Source organism: Gymnogyps californianus, chromosome 5, assembly GCF_018139145.2.
Source record: "Gymnogyps californianus isolate 813 chromosome 5, ASM1813914v2, whole genome shotgun sequence".
In the NCBI taxonomy this organism is placed as follows: Eukaryota; Metazoa; Chordata; class Aves; order Accipitriformes; family Cathartidae; genus Gymnogyps; species Gymnogyps californianus.
Genome location: NC_059475.1, coordinates 37,071,340 through 37,086,175, shown reverse-complemented (window position 1 = coordinate 37,086,175; position 14,836 = coordinate 37,071,340). Strand labels below are relative to the sequence as shown.

The following is a 14,836-nucleotide window of genomic DNA, read 5'->3' as shown; positions in this document are numbered from 1 at the left end:
AAAAAAAAAAACCACAAACCCTATTGCTTCTTAGGTTTGAGCATGTTTTAAATCTGCATTGTGAAATAGCACCAGACTATTAAAGCACGAGGAGATCCTGGAAGCAACAAGCGACAAGTTTGGATAAATTCTTTGAGCAAGACTGATTCTGACCTCATCTACCCCGATGTGTAGTAGGAATAAGTTCAACAAAATCAACTGATTTACCCATTGTAAAGTTCAGTGTAAGCGTGATTGGAATCAGGTCCCAAAATATATATTGAAACATCTCAGAGTAATCTCCTAGCACTGATTAGTACCACATGCTCTATAGCAACGCAAAATAGAACTGCCAAATAATGGCTTGCTGCAATACCCAGTAACATAAATCTAACGGGCCTGACCCGGATCACAGCAGAGACAAAGGGAAGAGCCCATGACTTCAAAAGGTTCCCAGTAAAGCCCTATGTGACCAAAGGGTAAGAAGGATCCAAATCCCCTTCGCCTTACACAGACACACACGTGCACCCACGTACGTGGTTCCATGGCAGGAAGATATGAGTAACATCAGAAGACAGGCCGGGATCTGAAATTCGCCTAACCTGTCAGCGCAACAGGCAGCACGACAGCACTTATGGTACAAAACCACCACCCCCTCCAAAACCTAGAAGACTGATCTACTTTTCTTCACACAGAACCGCAACAGGAAAAAACCCCCACCAAACAGTAACATTTTATATTCATTGAGGTTATTGTATTAATTAGGACTCAGAAATCACTATTAATACTATAACCCCCCACAATTTCATTAAAAAAAAAAACAAACAAAAAAACATTTTACCATCATTTTACTGTCAGGTGGAAAGAAACACAAAAAGAAAGATGAGAAGTCTTGAAAGTTCAAGCAGCCCAGATGTTATTAAAAAAACCAAAAAAGTTGAAAATAGGGTTAGCAAAAAGTTCAGATGGAAATAAAATGCAAAAACTGAGCAAGTTTCTTTACAGCCTGGATTAAAACACAGTTGTGCCTATGAGCTTCTCTTTTTATCTCTGAGTTAGGAAGCCACTCAAATAGCTTCAAGCTGAAGGCAAACAGCAGACAGGAGCTCTTCAGCCCTCTGCAGCCTCTTAGCGTCAGCTGTTTGCCGGATGGTAATCAGATAAAGAGCTAGAAGAAATACATGAAAAAGGAGAGAAACAATAGCATAGCATGAGTTTAGCCCTCCAACAACATCAGGCTGGAACCTTCTCTTAGAAAATGTAATAATTGCAACATGTTCACCTAGGCTAAACTTTTCAGGGAACACAGTGAGTTATGTTAATTTTGTGCACTGCAGGCTCTCTTAAGCTGGCTGCTGTTGGAGCTCCTTATCACACATAAGAAAATTACAATAATTAACTGGTAACACCTCAGCTATGTTTTAAGGCAAATGTCATCCAAAACCTATCATACAGTATTTCAAAAGCTAGACCGGCCTTTCTGTTTCAAAGCCCTAATGATTTGGAAAGGATCACTGAATAAGAATTCCTGCAGCTGAAATCACTTGCTGTCTCTACCAGGCTGAGTTGTTCTTGACCTCAGTTTGTAGATCCCATTTTAGAAAGACTGACTATTGGTTGGGAATTCAATGTATTTCTTGTGACACAGTTTTCTTGAGGAAGCAATTTGGCAGAATTTTGTTGAAGGACAGAAATGATAAGATGGGATATTTACAAGATGCGACAGTAGAATGTTGGAGGAATTTGAAAGGGAGGAAAATAGCTAGGCTTTAATATTACAAAAAACGACAAATAACTCTAGGGGTGGAGTTTACAGCCTCATAAACAGGCAGCATTCTTTTGCTTTGAACTAAGATTATTGTCTGTGTCAGTGAACTTCTCTTTTTCTCCCCTAGACTGTTTCCAACTTTGCATCCCTCAAGCAAAACTTCTTGGCCAAATGCCTAATCATAAGTAGTTATTTTATGTATATCTTCACAAAAAAATGGGACTAAATGACACATCTAAAGTGTCCTTCACTGGAAACACTTTATCAGTATAGTTTAAGTACCTAAAGAGATCCTGATCTAAAGCCCGCTAATATTAATTACAATTTTTCTATTAATTTCAATGAAATTTGTATTAAGCTATCACACTGTAAAAAAAACCCCAAAACAGAAAACCAGATAGCTTTAGATAAATTACACAAACTGTTAGCATGGCTTCTCATATCTTCTTACAAGTTTAGTAATATACTTTGCAGAAAAACGTTGAAGAGTGTGGATTATGTCTGCCAAAATGCAATTGCCTGTTTTGTGTACGTGTGCATACTATAAAATTTTCACACATATATGACCTAAACTGATGCCAGATACCATAGAAGGTAAACAGCACACATGTATCTATTCCCAGTAGTTTTAATAATTGGGAGTCAAATATGGTGCTGCTCTTGCTCTTACCTAATTGTGTTAAAGAGCAGTGTTACCAGGAGAAAAGCAGTGAATACTGAGTAGAGCACAATAGAAGGAGATGGAAAATAGATACAAGAAGCTAGGTCTCCAGGGGCAGTATTTTCTATTTGCTGGGCTACAGACTCGCAGCTGATAATGCAAGTTGTAATTAATATAAAAGCAGGAGACAATATGGGGAAAGCTTGTACTAGCAGGGCCACAGGAGATCACTCCGCTGCTATCCACTGTTTCTCATTTACACACACAGCCTTCCCTAGAAAACACAATTTTGCCAGTGTTTTTTCCCTTGAAAGTTAAAAAAAAAAATTGATTTAGCACCACCATTGAATTTTGCTAAATCTAGAAAAGAGCAACAGAAAGGACAAGAGTCTCCTGGTATACAAAGCAAATCTGACGTGTTACTCTTGTCAATGCTGCAGATCTGGTGGAAAATGTAAGAGTTTTTACCTGCTACAGGATTTCTTGAACAGAGATGTTGTAACAGAGAAATTTGATATAGGATAACCTTCTGTTAAATTGCAATTTTTACTTTGCATGCCCAGAATTTCCACTGGGCAAAGTCTGGTTAATTTTTTGTGAGTGTATATAGTCCCGCTAGGGCTGATTCTGATCTCACACTGCTTTTTATGGTGATATTAAAGACTCAATTAACCATAAGGAATTTGCTTCTTATTTATAACTGGGAAGTAAAATCAATCAGGCCAGCTGATACCCATGTGAGTAAGCTGAGCAGGATTTAGCTCACAGACATTAACTGAACTTTTAAGTGTACAACTGTGACAGAATCAGGTCCTTACATTTTATCAGATGGAATGGACAAAACCATTGATCTTGCAGGAACAAATAAAACACAACTCACTGTCGTAAAAGAAACTACAACGGCTATAGAGCTCATTCTTTGTGAAGATGGTGGGACTCAAATGTCTGGAGGTTGCTCCAGTAAATTAATTTTGCAAACACAAAACTGAACCGAACTACTGATACAGATGGCATTTCCCCCCCCAAATACAAGCCAAATCCTGCTCACCTTGTTCTTACAAGTAACCTCTGTAAACACAGTGGAACGACGGATGTGAGTGATACAACAAAAATCTGTATCTAGGTACCACCGTATATCAAAAGATGATATACTATGCCAGACATAGAAACCTATACACATACATGCACAGGTGTTTCTGTGTGTGCATGTTTGTGCGTCTGTGTCTGTCTATGTTTTGTATTTATAAGTTTCAGGATGGTATCTTAGAGGCTGTTATGGAGTGCAGTAATAATAAACATACTATGTAAAGAAACTTTCAATAAGTAAATGAGCCATGAAAAACTCTAATTTGACACGATATGTATGTTTTCTAAAAAACACTACTCCTGATGTTATTAAGGTTTATTTTCTTACAGTTGCATATTTAATATGATAAATTTTTGCATCAGAATTACACAATTTAAACAAAAAACAAGGCATTGTGATCTATCAGATATTTTGTGTGTGTGTGTGTGTATGTATGTATATATATGTACAAGTTTTAATTCTTATCGCTTGATTTTGCATTTGAGAAAAGTGTCAGGAGGAATTTTTGACACTCCCAGAATGTGGCAACATTCTGAAAAGCTGCGTGCTTTGTATTTTCCGATTAAGATTGAAATCAGACATGTAATCCACCTGTCAGCAAGGAACTGAGACTTGAAAAATCGGGGGTTTGTTGGTTTTTTAATTGTCCTTCTACGTCATTCTGTGTGGCTACACTTCATCTAGACTGACAGACAACTCAAACCAAAGAGGGAGCACCGGCATCAAATAGATAGTGAAATACATTATCGGTTCAGTTTGAGAGAACCCGGTTTAAAATTAAAACACTCAAATTTGAGTTGTAGATTACCTTTGACTTTGAGCTGTAGATTACCTTTGACTGTAGAGTACCTTGGCCCATCAAAAAGAGGAAGCACACAATACTCTCTACAGTCTCGGAAAGTTCCTGATGCTCCTTGCCCCTTCAGAAAGCACAGGGCCTACCGTGACGTCCTAAGTCTTAAGCCACATACTAAGAAATTTGGTTATTAAAGAAAAAAGGTTGGTTTATTACTGTTGCAGTTGGCTACTTAGTTTCCCTTCTGACACACTGCAAACAGAAAGGGCACCTTTGGGGTCTGATCCTGCATTTCTGGCATATTCAAAACTCCCACTGAAGTCCATCAAAGTGTGGCGTACCTGGAGACTGCAGCATCAGGCCCCCAATTACTCCCTCGTTACTCAGTGAAATCTTACCTAAAGGTTTAATTATATAACTGGAACAGATATAGATTACCCTATTTTTATTTTTTTCTCATCTGCAAGATATCAGGAATTTGCACAGACCGTTCTTTGAGAAGAAATATAAAAGAAATTTAAAATGTCTAGATGTCTAAAAGCACAAAATAAGAGTATTTCCGCATTTGAGAGCTGAAAGGTTTAATATTCAGACTAATATTTCTCTTCTAGAGCTAAGGCATCAGATTTCTAGTCTGTCAACAGTCCTTCTATAAAAAAGAGATGTATGTATATTTCTATCAATTTTTAATTACATTTTATAAATGATGATCTGTATATTATTACCTCTCAGCTGCAAACTGACTAGAACATATAAACAAATATCAAAAAGACTGAGGCCCTGATCCTGCTCCCACGAAAGCCAGCGGAAGGAGAGCCATAAATTTCTATGGGAGAATTACTAGGCTTCAAAGTAGGTTTGTGCTAAAGGAAGAATTTTGTGTGGCACCAGGTGAAGCCAGGTACAAAAGAAATGTAATTAAAGTACAAAACGTTATCATATGCTCAAAAAAGTTTAAAAATCTCCAAATTTTACAAGCATTACATTTTTCAGATTGGAATAGGTCGAAAGGAAAAAAAAAAAAAAAGATTTGTTGGCAATCTCAACAGATATTTTAGGCTAAACACAGAATGCAGGATAGGGCCCAGAATGTTTATATTGAACAATAATAAATTGTCTGTGCTGGGAAACTTAACTTGAACTGCAGTTGGAAAGGTTTCTTTCCTATTTTCTTTTCTTTTCTTCTTTTTTTTTCCCCGCCCTAACTAATCTGGTTCAGCCGGGGCATAGCTGTAATTACCTTCTTCCCATCTAGAGCTAATACCTCAGAGCAATAAAAAAATATGAGGGTGTTAAAAATTCAAACACTAATTATGGGCTGTTATATTTACTAAACACAGCAGAGTAATAACAAAAGTTTCAGCTTCTTGTGGCCAGCGCTGCACTATTTGATCTACCAAGTCCCTGGACCCTTTGCACTTACTATATTACATAACAGTTAATAGCGCACTAAAATAAAATTCGATAAACACATTTATTACCAAACACATATAGCACAACCGCTTACAGCTGTCTCCTTTTTCCAGCACAGGTATATCTCTGAAGAGTTCATTCCTTTGTTCATTTTGGTTTTGGTTTCCAATTAAGTTATATAAATAGTGAAGCAGTAGATTTTGAAAAGGGAAGCATGCACTATTTGAGTACCCCGTTTAAAGTGTTATGCTAAATATTGGCTAATCCTACAATTCTTTCTGTTACTCTCCCTTATGCATGTTTTCAGGTCCAGCAAAGGAATAAAACTGAGAGCTACCTTAGTTCCTAGTTCAGCACTGCCACTGTCACCGCTACCACTCCTCACATTCACATTAAACACACACAGTGTAGCTTTATACCACTTAATCGGAATAGAGGTGTATGGGTTTTTGGGGTGTCAAACAGCTGTCACAAACTGTCACCTCCACAAGAGAAACCTTGGCACACAACAAACTAACCTACACTTCTTTTTTGCTATCATTATTCATAGCCAATCAGTTGAAATGCTCCTAGTATTTCATGTGCAAATAAAACCATGAGGGGAAGACCCGTGGATCAGAATAGTGGGCCAATACATAAAACAGAGGAAACAACATGCTGTCTCTGTCCTTCTGAAGTGGCTCATCATCACCCCTGCACCAACTTTCACCAAATGAGATCTAGCCTGAGGCTATATATTAAATATGCATATCAAAGCAAATGAAAAAATAAACCTGGAGAGTCAAATTGGACAAATTTGCATGCTTGAACTACTACATTTTCAGGTAGATGCTCACAAATGATAGCTCATTTTTTGATAGCCTTGCATGTTTATATTAGCCATTTTTTAAAGCTTCTCCTTCTTTATGAATAAAAGTGGATTTCTTCCTGCTGGAACCTTGTACAGTGCAAACATAAATGTGTACACACACGGTAGTTTGACTAAGCTATAAAAGAGTGTTAAAGTTTTGTTGGGAAAACAAGCTAATACACCAAAAAAAAAAATCCAATAAGGAGACACATTTCCCAAAACGCATGAATAAAATGTAACTATGTGATACAACTCTTCATTTCCCAGTTGGTGTTCTGGTTGCACAAATTATTGCTTCCTTTCAAAACAAATAGCAGGGGGCTAAAGTAAAAATGTTATAGCTCAAATCTCCAGGAAATAAAAGGCTTTAAATTATAATACCCAATGAAGTGGTAAACCCTAACGGGTGCAAGATAAATGGGTTGTCATATTTATTTGAGTTTGGTTTTGGGGCCACAAAAGCAAGAGGAGATTCTTCCTAGGGAAGATAATAGTTATCAAATTATCAAAATGCTAACCCCCTTCACCCCTGTCCTATCATTGTGTGTGAATTTAAATATTATAATGGCGCACTGCAAATTGGCTTGAGCATTCGCCATCTGCCAGAACCCTAAACAGGCTAGTTTATCTAATCTCTTCAATATAAACATAAGCATGCTCCATTTCTACACTTCCACTTGAAACACACTCTTGTAAAGAAACTGTACTGGAGAAACACGTACTTTTTTTTTTTTTTTCTGTTGCTCTGAATTATACACAATGACCCCCTATCTTTCAGGTTGCCACTCATTTCAATTTCTTTCCTAGTACTCTTCCAGAATACTTATGCACACGAATCTGGGGTTGTAAAATGCCATTAAACAAATATTTTTGAAATAGTGTCATGCCTCATAGAGTTTATTATCTACATGTGAGATAGCTGATAAGCAGAGAAACTTTCAGGAACCTCTGCATACATTTTTTTCTCTCAAAATAATAGATTTAAAATGTAAAACATCGCAAAAAAAACTTGTCCTGCAATGTTTACCGAATACAAATGAGAAAATGAAAGCTAAGGCTTGGGTCCAAAAATATTTCCCGGGCTCTGGAACTAAGCCGTGCCAGAAGGGGGGCATTTAGAAGAATTTATTATTATTTTATCTCCCAATTCAGCTTCAGTCCAGGTCTAATGTAATTATCAAATACACACACAAACAACATGTTTTCAAAGGAAACAAAAGCTCCTAGAAAGCTCATTCTCCCTGGGCTTACAGCTACTCTTCTTAACACACTGGGAAATAAAGGCAGGCGCCTGGCAGAAAGCATGGTTAACTTCACACCGGGTGTTAAATTAATATTTCAACCGCTAAAATATTAGACTGTATCATTTAGATTATGAGTTCAATTGAATCTAAAACTGTGTAAACCCCTTTTCCCCCCAGGGATGCGTTCCTATAAATAAACTAGAGCTCACACCCACTCTTTTTAACCAGAGCTATTCCTTCCCTTTTCTGCGGTACCAGCTGCAATCTTTCCCTTCACATCCCGAAGTCTTTCCGCGTCTACATCTTTTGAAGGATTACAAAAGCCGCTCCAAAACCCGGAAAAACAAAGGGACTCTCCTTACAACGCACACCAACGTTCAGTCCTACACGCATAACACTAATTCACCAACTCCTAAAGTGTTAAAATCAACCGCTAACCTACGGTTACTCAATCATCATTCTCTCCAGCTTTCTGTAATACATTGTTAATAATTGCTTCATCAAGGTTACTGTCTTTTATTATGAAGATGCTTCAGGCGTTTGGCAATAAGTCCATATTCTGACAATAAGTTGCTATAAAGCACAAGCATTGGAAACTCTAATGTGCTAACCCCTTTTTTTTAATGCAATGTAGTATTGCCAATAATTCTCATCACTTGTCATCCCCACGAGAGGGGAGGGGGGAAGCAAATCAGCAAACTTTCTCCCTAACTTTCTTGTCTCTGTTTCCTTACATTGCTGCATTGATTACAGAGTTGGCAAAGAAGAAGAGAAAGCACCGATCCCCACAACAAACCGACAGTTTGCTAGCTCTCCAAGACGCCCAGACCAGGAAACTTTACAAACCATTGCAAACTCGCTGCTTTACAGATGGAAACAGAAGGAACCTTTTGCATTTCTACAACTTTACAAAGCGAGAGGGAAGAAAGTGTAAAGATGGGATCCGAGCTTGCAAGAGGTTAAAGTAGTAATAATAATACTAATAGACAACAGCAGCAAAACAATGAAATCGGGGACAGGTCCTCTAAGCAAGTTAAAGTCTTAAAAAGTGCCATAAAGAAATCAGAAAGACTTACATGATCGGCTAAATTCGTGGAAGATCCTGAGAGTTCTTCGTGGTCTGATTTGGAGCTGCCATCCCTTTCATCAATAACGAGGTCTATTGGCATTTTTCCTTTCAAACAACTAATGTACCGATGGCAGAAGTTATCGCACAATTCATGAACCTGAGAACAGTAACAAGAACAATAGTATCAATAACGGCAAAATATCGGATTGCAACTATTTTTTTTTTTTTTTAGCAAGAACAACCCTCTGATCTACTCCACAAGTAACTCTAATTAAGGGGCACAATAGTTGAAGGCAAGGAAACAATAGAGAAATTGTTGCAGCACATATTATTCTCTAGAGACTTGCCGCAGCAACAAGTTAGAGAGAGAGAGATAGTGGGCTCAGTCTGGTGTGCAGAGGAAAATCCGATTTGATGATAACATCAGAACACTGGGAGCTGGACCCAGGCGGTATCTCTGGAGCATACACAGCCCAGACAGGTACAACTAGTCACTCGGGACGGGATCGGTTTAAACCGGGGCTGAAAAAAGGCCTGCGTGGCCGGCAGCAGTAAAACGAAGCTGCTCGCTGAGGCTGTGGGAAGAGCCGCTCTCGTCCCAGGGCACAGCCCCCTCCCCACGCTGCGCAGGGGCCCCCTGCCTCTTCCAAACATTTCGTGCTTGCTTGGGGTTAATATGCCTGCCAGAGCTGGAGAAAGGCAGGAGTGCTTTCAGTTCTCTTTCGGTTAAACATATTATTTCCGAGTCAGGAAAAGAGCTTCTACTGAGGGAAGGGGTAAGAAGGATGGAAGGGGTTTAATAACATGTACATTTAATGACTCGGTTGAAATTACGCTGAAAAAAAAAATAATGCCGGGCTGGGCTGGGCTGGGCTGGGCATGGCTGTCGGGTGTCACATGCTCTGATGGCACAGGTTACAGTATCACACTGCGTTTCCCGTGTCTCCTCTGGCCGTGTTTACAAGTCATCCCAGTCAAGGGGGGGGGGGGGGGGGGGGGGGGCAGGGAGGACGAGGGGGACAGGGAGGGAATGGCTGGCCCCCCGCCCACTTCCGTGGCTCTTACCTTTTCTAATTCCAAAAGGTGAAACCTTAGTACTTGTATTGCTTGGATCATCTGCAAGAAAGTTTTGAGCAACGGGTTACGTGGGAGACAGGAGCACGTGGGCTGTGCAGAGCTGCGAGCCCGAGTGGGCGAGGGGGAGCAGGGGATTGTCAGGGCGCGCAATCATTATCCAGGATTTTAGCTCATTGGTCACGCCTGAACAATTTTGATCAACTTTAACCTAAGCACTTGATTTTTATCATATTTATTCCAGGAGCGGTGATTAGTGCTTTATTACCGCGATCTTGGAGAAAGCCTCTTCCTCTTTTCCTCGCTCCCTCTCAACACCCCGGCCCTCATCCCTGAGGGTCCGCAGAGAAGTCAAACACACACTCCCACCCCCCCACCGCCCGCAGGAGAAGGGGGGGGGGGGGGGGCGGGAAGGATGAATAGTTTGGCATCTTCTTTACAAGCGGATTTAGGCACTTTGAATATTGAAATCGTTCACATTAGCAAAAGAATTACGTTAGAAATCTCCAGCTCTCTCTTCTTAAGCAGTTATTTCCTTCACTTTAGCTTCCCGTGGCTTTCACACACAGCTTTGCAATGCATTGGGGCTCGAGAGTTTGCCCTGGCTCACTTTAAAAGTGCAGCTCTTTGAAGCCTCTTGACGGTAGCTTTCCAGCCTCCCGGCTCTCCCCCTCCCCAGCCCGCGCAGCCTGGGTGCCTGGGCCGGCAGCCGCCTCCCCGCCGCCCCGGACGGCGGAGGGCGCTTGCCGGCAGCTGGCGGTGGGGTCGGGAAGGGCGGGAGGGGAGCGGGGCAGAGGGGTGAGCAGGCCTTACCAAATTGTCCAACTCTGGATTTGAGGAAAAAAGTGGTTTTTCAGCGCGGACCTGCAAGAAGAAGGAAAAGCGGCGTGAATTACAGCTTCTCTCCTCAGCCCTTGTAACCGAATCACTCGAAGGGGGGAAAAAACCCTGTGACAAAACCAGCCGGTACAGGTCAGATCAAAATCCGGCTGGGCGCCCCGGAGTCACCCGTGATGTGAACAGGAGCCTGCTCCGTTCCTGCCAGCCCAGTGCCGAGCCGGCAGCCCTTGCCACAGGAGCCTTCTCTTTTTGATCTCCTGCCTTTCTCCCGCTCCCTCTGCCTCCAAAACTCGGCCACAGTTACACTTCCCTTTCATTAATGCAGGAGGGCGAGGGCCAGGAGCCTCAGCCCGGCAGCGTGGAGGGGCTCCCGGCGGAGGAGGGTCAGGGCCAGCCGGGCCGCTAGCGCGCACCCCCGCCGCTCCCTCCCGCCCCCCGGCGGCCGGAGAGGGGGCGCTGGGGGGGGGGGCGATGAGGGGGGGCTGCCCCCTGCGAGCGCCCGGCCGTGTGGGTCGAGGAGCTGAGGAGGTGGCGGGAGTGCTGGGAAGGGCCGGGGGCGGGGGGAGAGGTGCCGGACCTGTTTGGCGAAGACGGCGATGTCCTCGTTGAAGGAGTCGGAGGAGCAGACGTCCCCGCCGGCCACGCCGGGCTCCCGGGGCGTGCAGGTCGCCAGCTCGCACTTCTCAAAGACCAGAGCTAAGAGGGGGAACAACGGGTGCCTACCGGGCAGTGGCACACAAAGAGAGGGGAGGGGGTGGGGGAGAGGGGGAAAGAAGAGCTCTAATCAACAAGTATTTTTTTTTAAATGCACGGACACACAGACACGGACACGCGGACACAGCCACGCTCTGCAGCCTCTCGGTATCGCTTCGGGCAGAGCAGGGGAGAGCAACATTTTGAAATAAAAATGCTGGGTTTGGTGGTGGGTATTTTTTTTTCCCCCTTTTGAAATTGCAATGCCCGAGCCACATCCCCCGTGCGGTCCCCACAGATGAGGACAAAAGTGACCTCTCCTCCAAATGCACAAGGCACCAAACACCCTCACGCAGGCAGCAGCTCAGCTGGGAATCTTACACTTTTCGCCACAGCTTAAAATAACGCGAAACCTGGAAGATCTCATCCCTGCCCTCCAGCTATGACCTAAAATGAGAAGCACGGCTAGGCAAACTGCAAACTACCTAATACGTAATTTTATTTTTCAAGGGGCCTGCTAACAAAAATGTGGTGAAGTTTCCTGGCTTAGGAAGCACACCCAAGTAAAATACCAGCTGTCCAGATAAGTGAGCTGGGGAGGGGGCGGAGGGAGGGAGCACTTCGCGAAATATTTTCCCATAGTTGGTGTAGTCAGAGAAAAAAAAAAATATTTTATCTGCGTACTAAGTAGTAAGCATGCATTTGTCTCTTTTCCCCGTTGGTGCCTGATCAAGGCCCCACAGTGTCATAGATGTTACTATCTCTCCTTTTAGGATCATTTAGTATTTTTTCTAAAAGGCACTGAAGAGAATCGGTGTCATTCCCCCCAAGCAATGCCCTGGCACAGGTTTGAGTTTTGCTGGGTACGTGTTTCTTTTTCCTTGTGTTCTTTCTTTCCTAAATAGAAAACTCAGCTCATTGCCCCCAATGTATTTATTTCTTCTGTCTCAGGGAAGAGCTGCTTGCAAGAAGCGAATCCCTTTTATTCTTACTACCTTCCGCGATGTGAATAGCTCTTTATTTACAGTGTTGGAAGAGTGTTATTATGGCACGAAGAACACCAGAACAGCACTTCTCCAACTAAAATCCAGAGCAATGAGAGCCGCCTCTCCTGTCTGAACTCCTAACTGGGGCCTTTCCGAGAAAGACAAAAAACTCACGGGGAAAAAAAGGGAAAAAGGAAAATAAAAAGAAAAAAATAAAAAAGAAAAAAAGAGAGAGAAGGCAACAACACCTCCCCCCAGCCCAGCCTCTCTCCCCGAGAGGTCTGTTTTTCCAGGACCCGTTTCCCGTGGGTGCTGGCACCTCAGCTAAGAGTCAGGCTGGGATTGCGCTCGCCCTGAAATTGCCAGCGGTGGCAGTGCCACCGCGCGGGTCTCCCTCCGGAGCGGGCGGCTGGGGGATCCCTGGCCGCCGCCCTCCCGCCGGACCCGCCGGGGCTCCCCCCCGCCCCGCTCCGGGGCTCGGCTCGCCGCTGCCGCCGCCCGCCACCGCGGCCCCGCGGGAGCCCCCGCCGCCCGCCCGCCCGCCCCGCTCCTGCCCTCGCCGCTCCGCGGGCACCGGCGCTGCGGAGCCGGGCCATGGCGCCGGGCGGCCCGGCGGCACCTACCCGTAGATCGCATCCTTGTCCCGCTTCAGGGCGTCGTTGACAGCGGAGCCCATGCTGGCCGGCATGACATTGGGGTGCGGGGCGTGGGCGCCGTAGTGCTGTCCGGCGTGGAGCGGCGGCCCATGGTTGAGGTGGTGCACCGGGGGGATCGGCCGGGGGGCGTGGGGGTCCCCGTACATGGACGCCGGCACCCCTACTCCGTCCATCCCGCCGTAGTGGGGCAGCTCATCGTACTGTCAAAAAACGGGCCGGAAGAGAAGAAAGAAAGAGAAAGAGGGGGGGAGAGAGAGAGAGAGAGAGAGGAATAAAAAACCAAACAAACAACAACAACAAAAGTCAGAAGAGAGTAAAGCACCCGGACAGACACAAACAGAGCAAAACAAAACAAGAACAGCCACAACAGAGAGAGAAATGTGCAAAATGAAATCAACTGGGATCGGGAGCAGAGGCTGGAGAGGCTGAGAGAGGAGTGGGGGTGCGGGGAGAGGTAAAGGGGGAAAGTGCGTGTGCCTGCCTGTGTGTGCGGGGGGAGATGGTCCTCTTCAGCACGGGCAGGAGAAACCCTAACAAGGAAACGGGGATGAAAAGGAAGGAAACGGAGGAGAGAAACTAGAGTTACTCTGCATTAGAAAGGAAGAACAAAAAAATAAAATATAAATGAATAAACAAGCAGAATCAAAAGCAACTATATAAATAAATCAACACTAGGAAGGAGAAAGGAAAGGTAGGGTGCATCGGGGGGGGGGGGGGGCGAGATAAAGGGGGAAATAATCTGAAAGTTACCAGAAACATTATTTAGTAGCAATTCCCCTTGTCCTTGTCAAAGCCAGAGGAAAAAAAAAAAAGCAGCTATATGTGTATACATATATATACGTTCGTATATACACGGACACACATATGTATTTCTTAGTCTTTCCTAGGCAGCGGCAGTAACGGCGGCAGCAGCAGCAGCAGCAGCAGCAAGCTTTCCCCTGTGAAACCCGTGCTACTGAGCAGGCAGAGAGCAGGGAAATCGCGCTGCTGGGGGAAAAGCTAGAGAGGAAAAAAGCGTGGAACAATTGCAGAGAGAGACACACACACAGAGACACTCACGCACGCACACAAAAAGCTAGTGAATAATTTTTGCTGCTATTTTTTAATAGTGGCCGCCATCATCATCAGCAACAGAGGAGAGCAAATCGGACAGGCCCCTCTTAAGAGAGGATTTATATATAGGTAAGTGTTGGAGATTTAAACCTACCCTTTGCGCCATCAGTCTGCGCTCCAATAAACTCCTGGATGTGTCGTATATTTAATATCCCAGTCCAGCAAAGAAAGTGATTTAGAGTGAAGAAGATTCCTTTTTTTTTTTTTGCAACCCACTTACAGACTTCTCCTATCCTCCAATATGGGTAAATAATAATAATAACAACAATAACAACAACAATAATATATAAAAAACAGTCAAGAACCACGATGAGTTTCTGTGTTTTCTTCTTTTTTCTCTCTCTTTCTCTCTTTCCTTTTTTTCTCTCTCTTTTTCCTTTTTTCTTTCTCTATGCAAAAAAAAAAAAAAAAAAAAAATTGTCAAGCCCCCAAACTGAAGGTTACGATCGGCCCGTCAGCAACCCACATGTAACCAAACTGTCGTGTCTCATGGCTTTTTGCCACTCCAGCTGTCAATCAAAGCCAGGGAATGTCAAAGTAGTGAATGAATGATGGTTGATGATGATGAAGAAGAGAGGAGGAATCTTTTTAACCCCGGTTTCTTCTT

General features: G+C 43.6%; 1 protein-coding gene across 3 annotated transcripts in view; it reads right to left on the bottom strand.

Moving 5' to 3' along the window:
• Nucleotides 1-14,628, bottom strand: part of MEIS2 (Meis homeobox 2) — a 173,217-nt gene extending 158,589 nt beyond the window's left edge. For all 3 annotated transcript variants that reach the window (XM_050897161.1, XM_050897162.1, XM_050897163.1), the window contains exons 1-6: nucleotides 14,324-14,628; nucleotides 13,084-13,316; nucleotides 11,359-11,500; nucleotides 10,755-10,805; nucleotides 9,933-9,983; nucleotides 8,875-9,024 (exon numbers count right to left, since the gene is read on the bottom strand). In XM_050897161.1, coding sequence (XP_050753118.1) covers nucleotides 8,875-9,024; nucleotides 9,933-9,983; nucleotides 10,755-10,805; nucleotides 11,359-11,500; nucleotides 13,084-13,316; nucleotides 14,324-14,335 — 639 coding nt within the window. In that variant the 5' untranslated portion in view covers nucleotides 14,336-14,628. The remainder of the gene's footprint in view (nucleotides 1-8,874; nucleotides 9,025-9,932; nucleotides 9,984-10,754; nucleotides 10,806-11,358; nucleotides 11,501-13,083; nucleotides 13,317-14,323) is intronic.
• Between the last annotated feature and the right edge of the window lie 208 nt (nucleotides 14,629-14,836).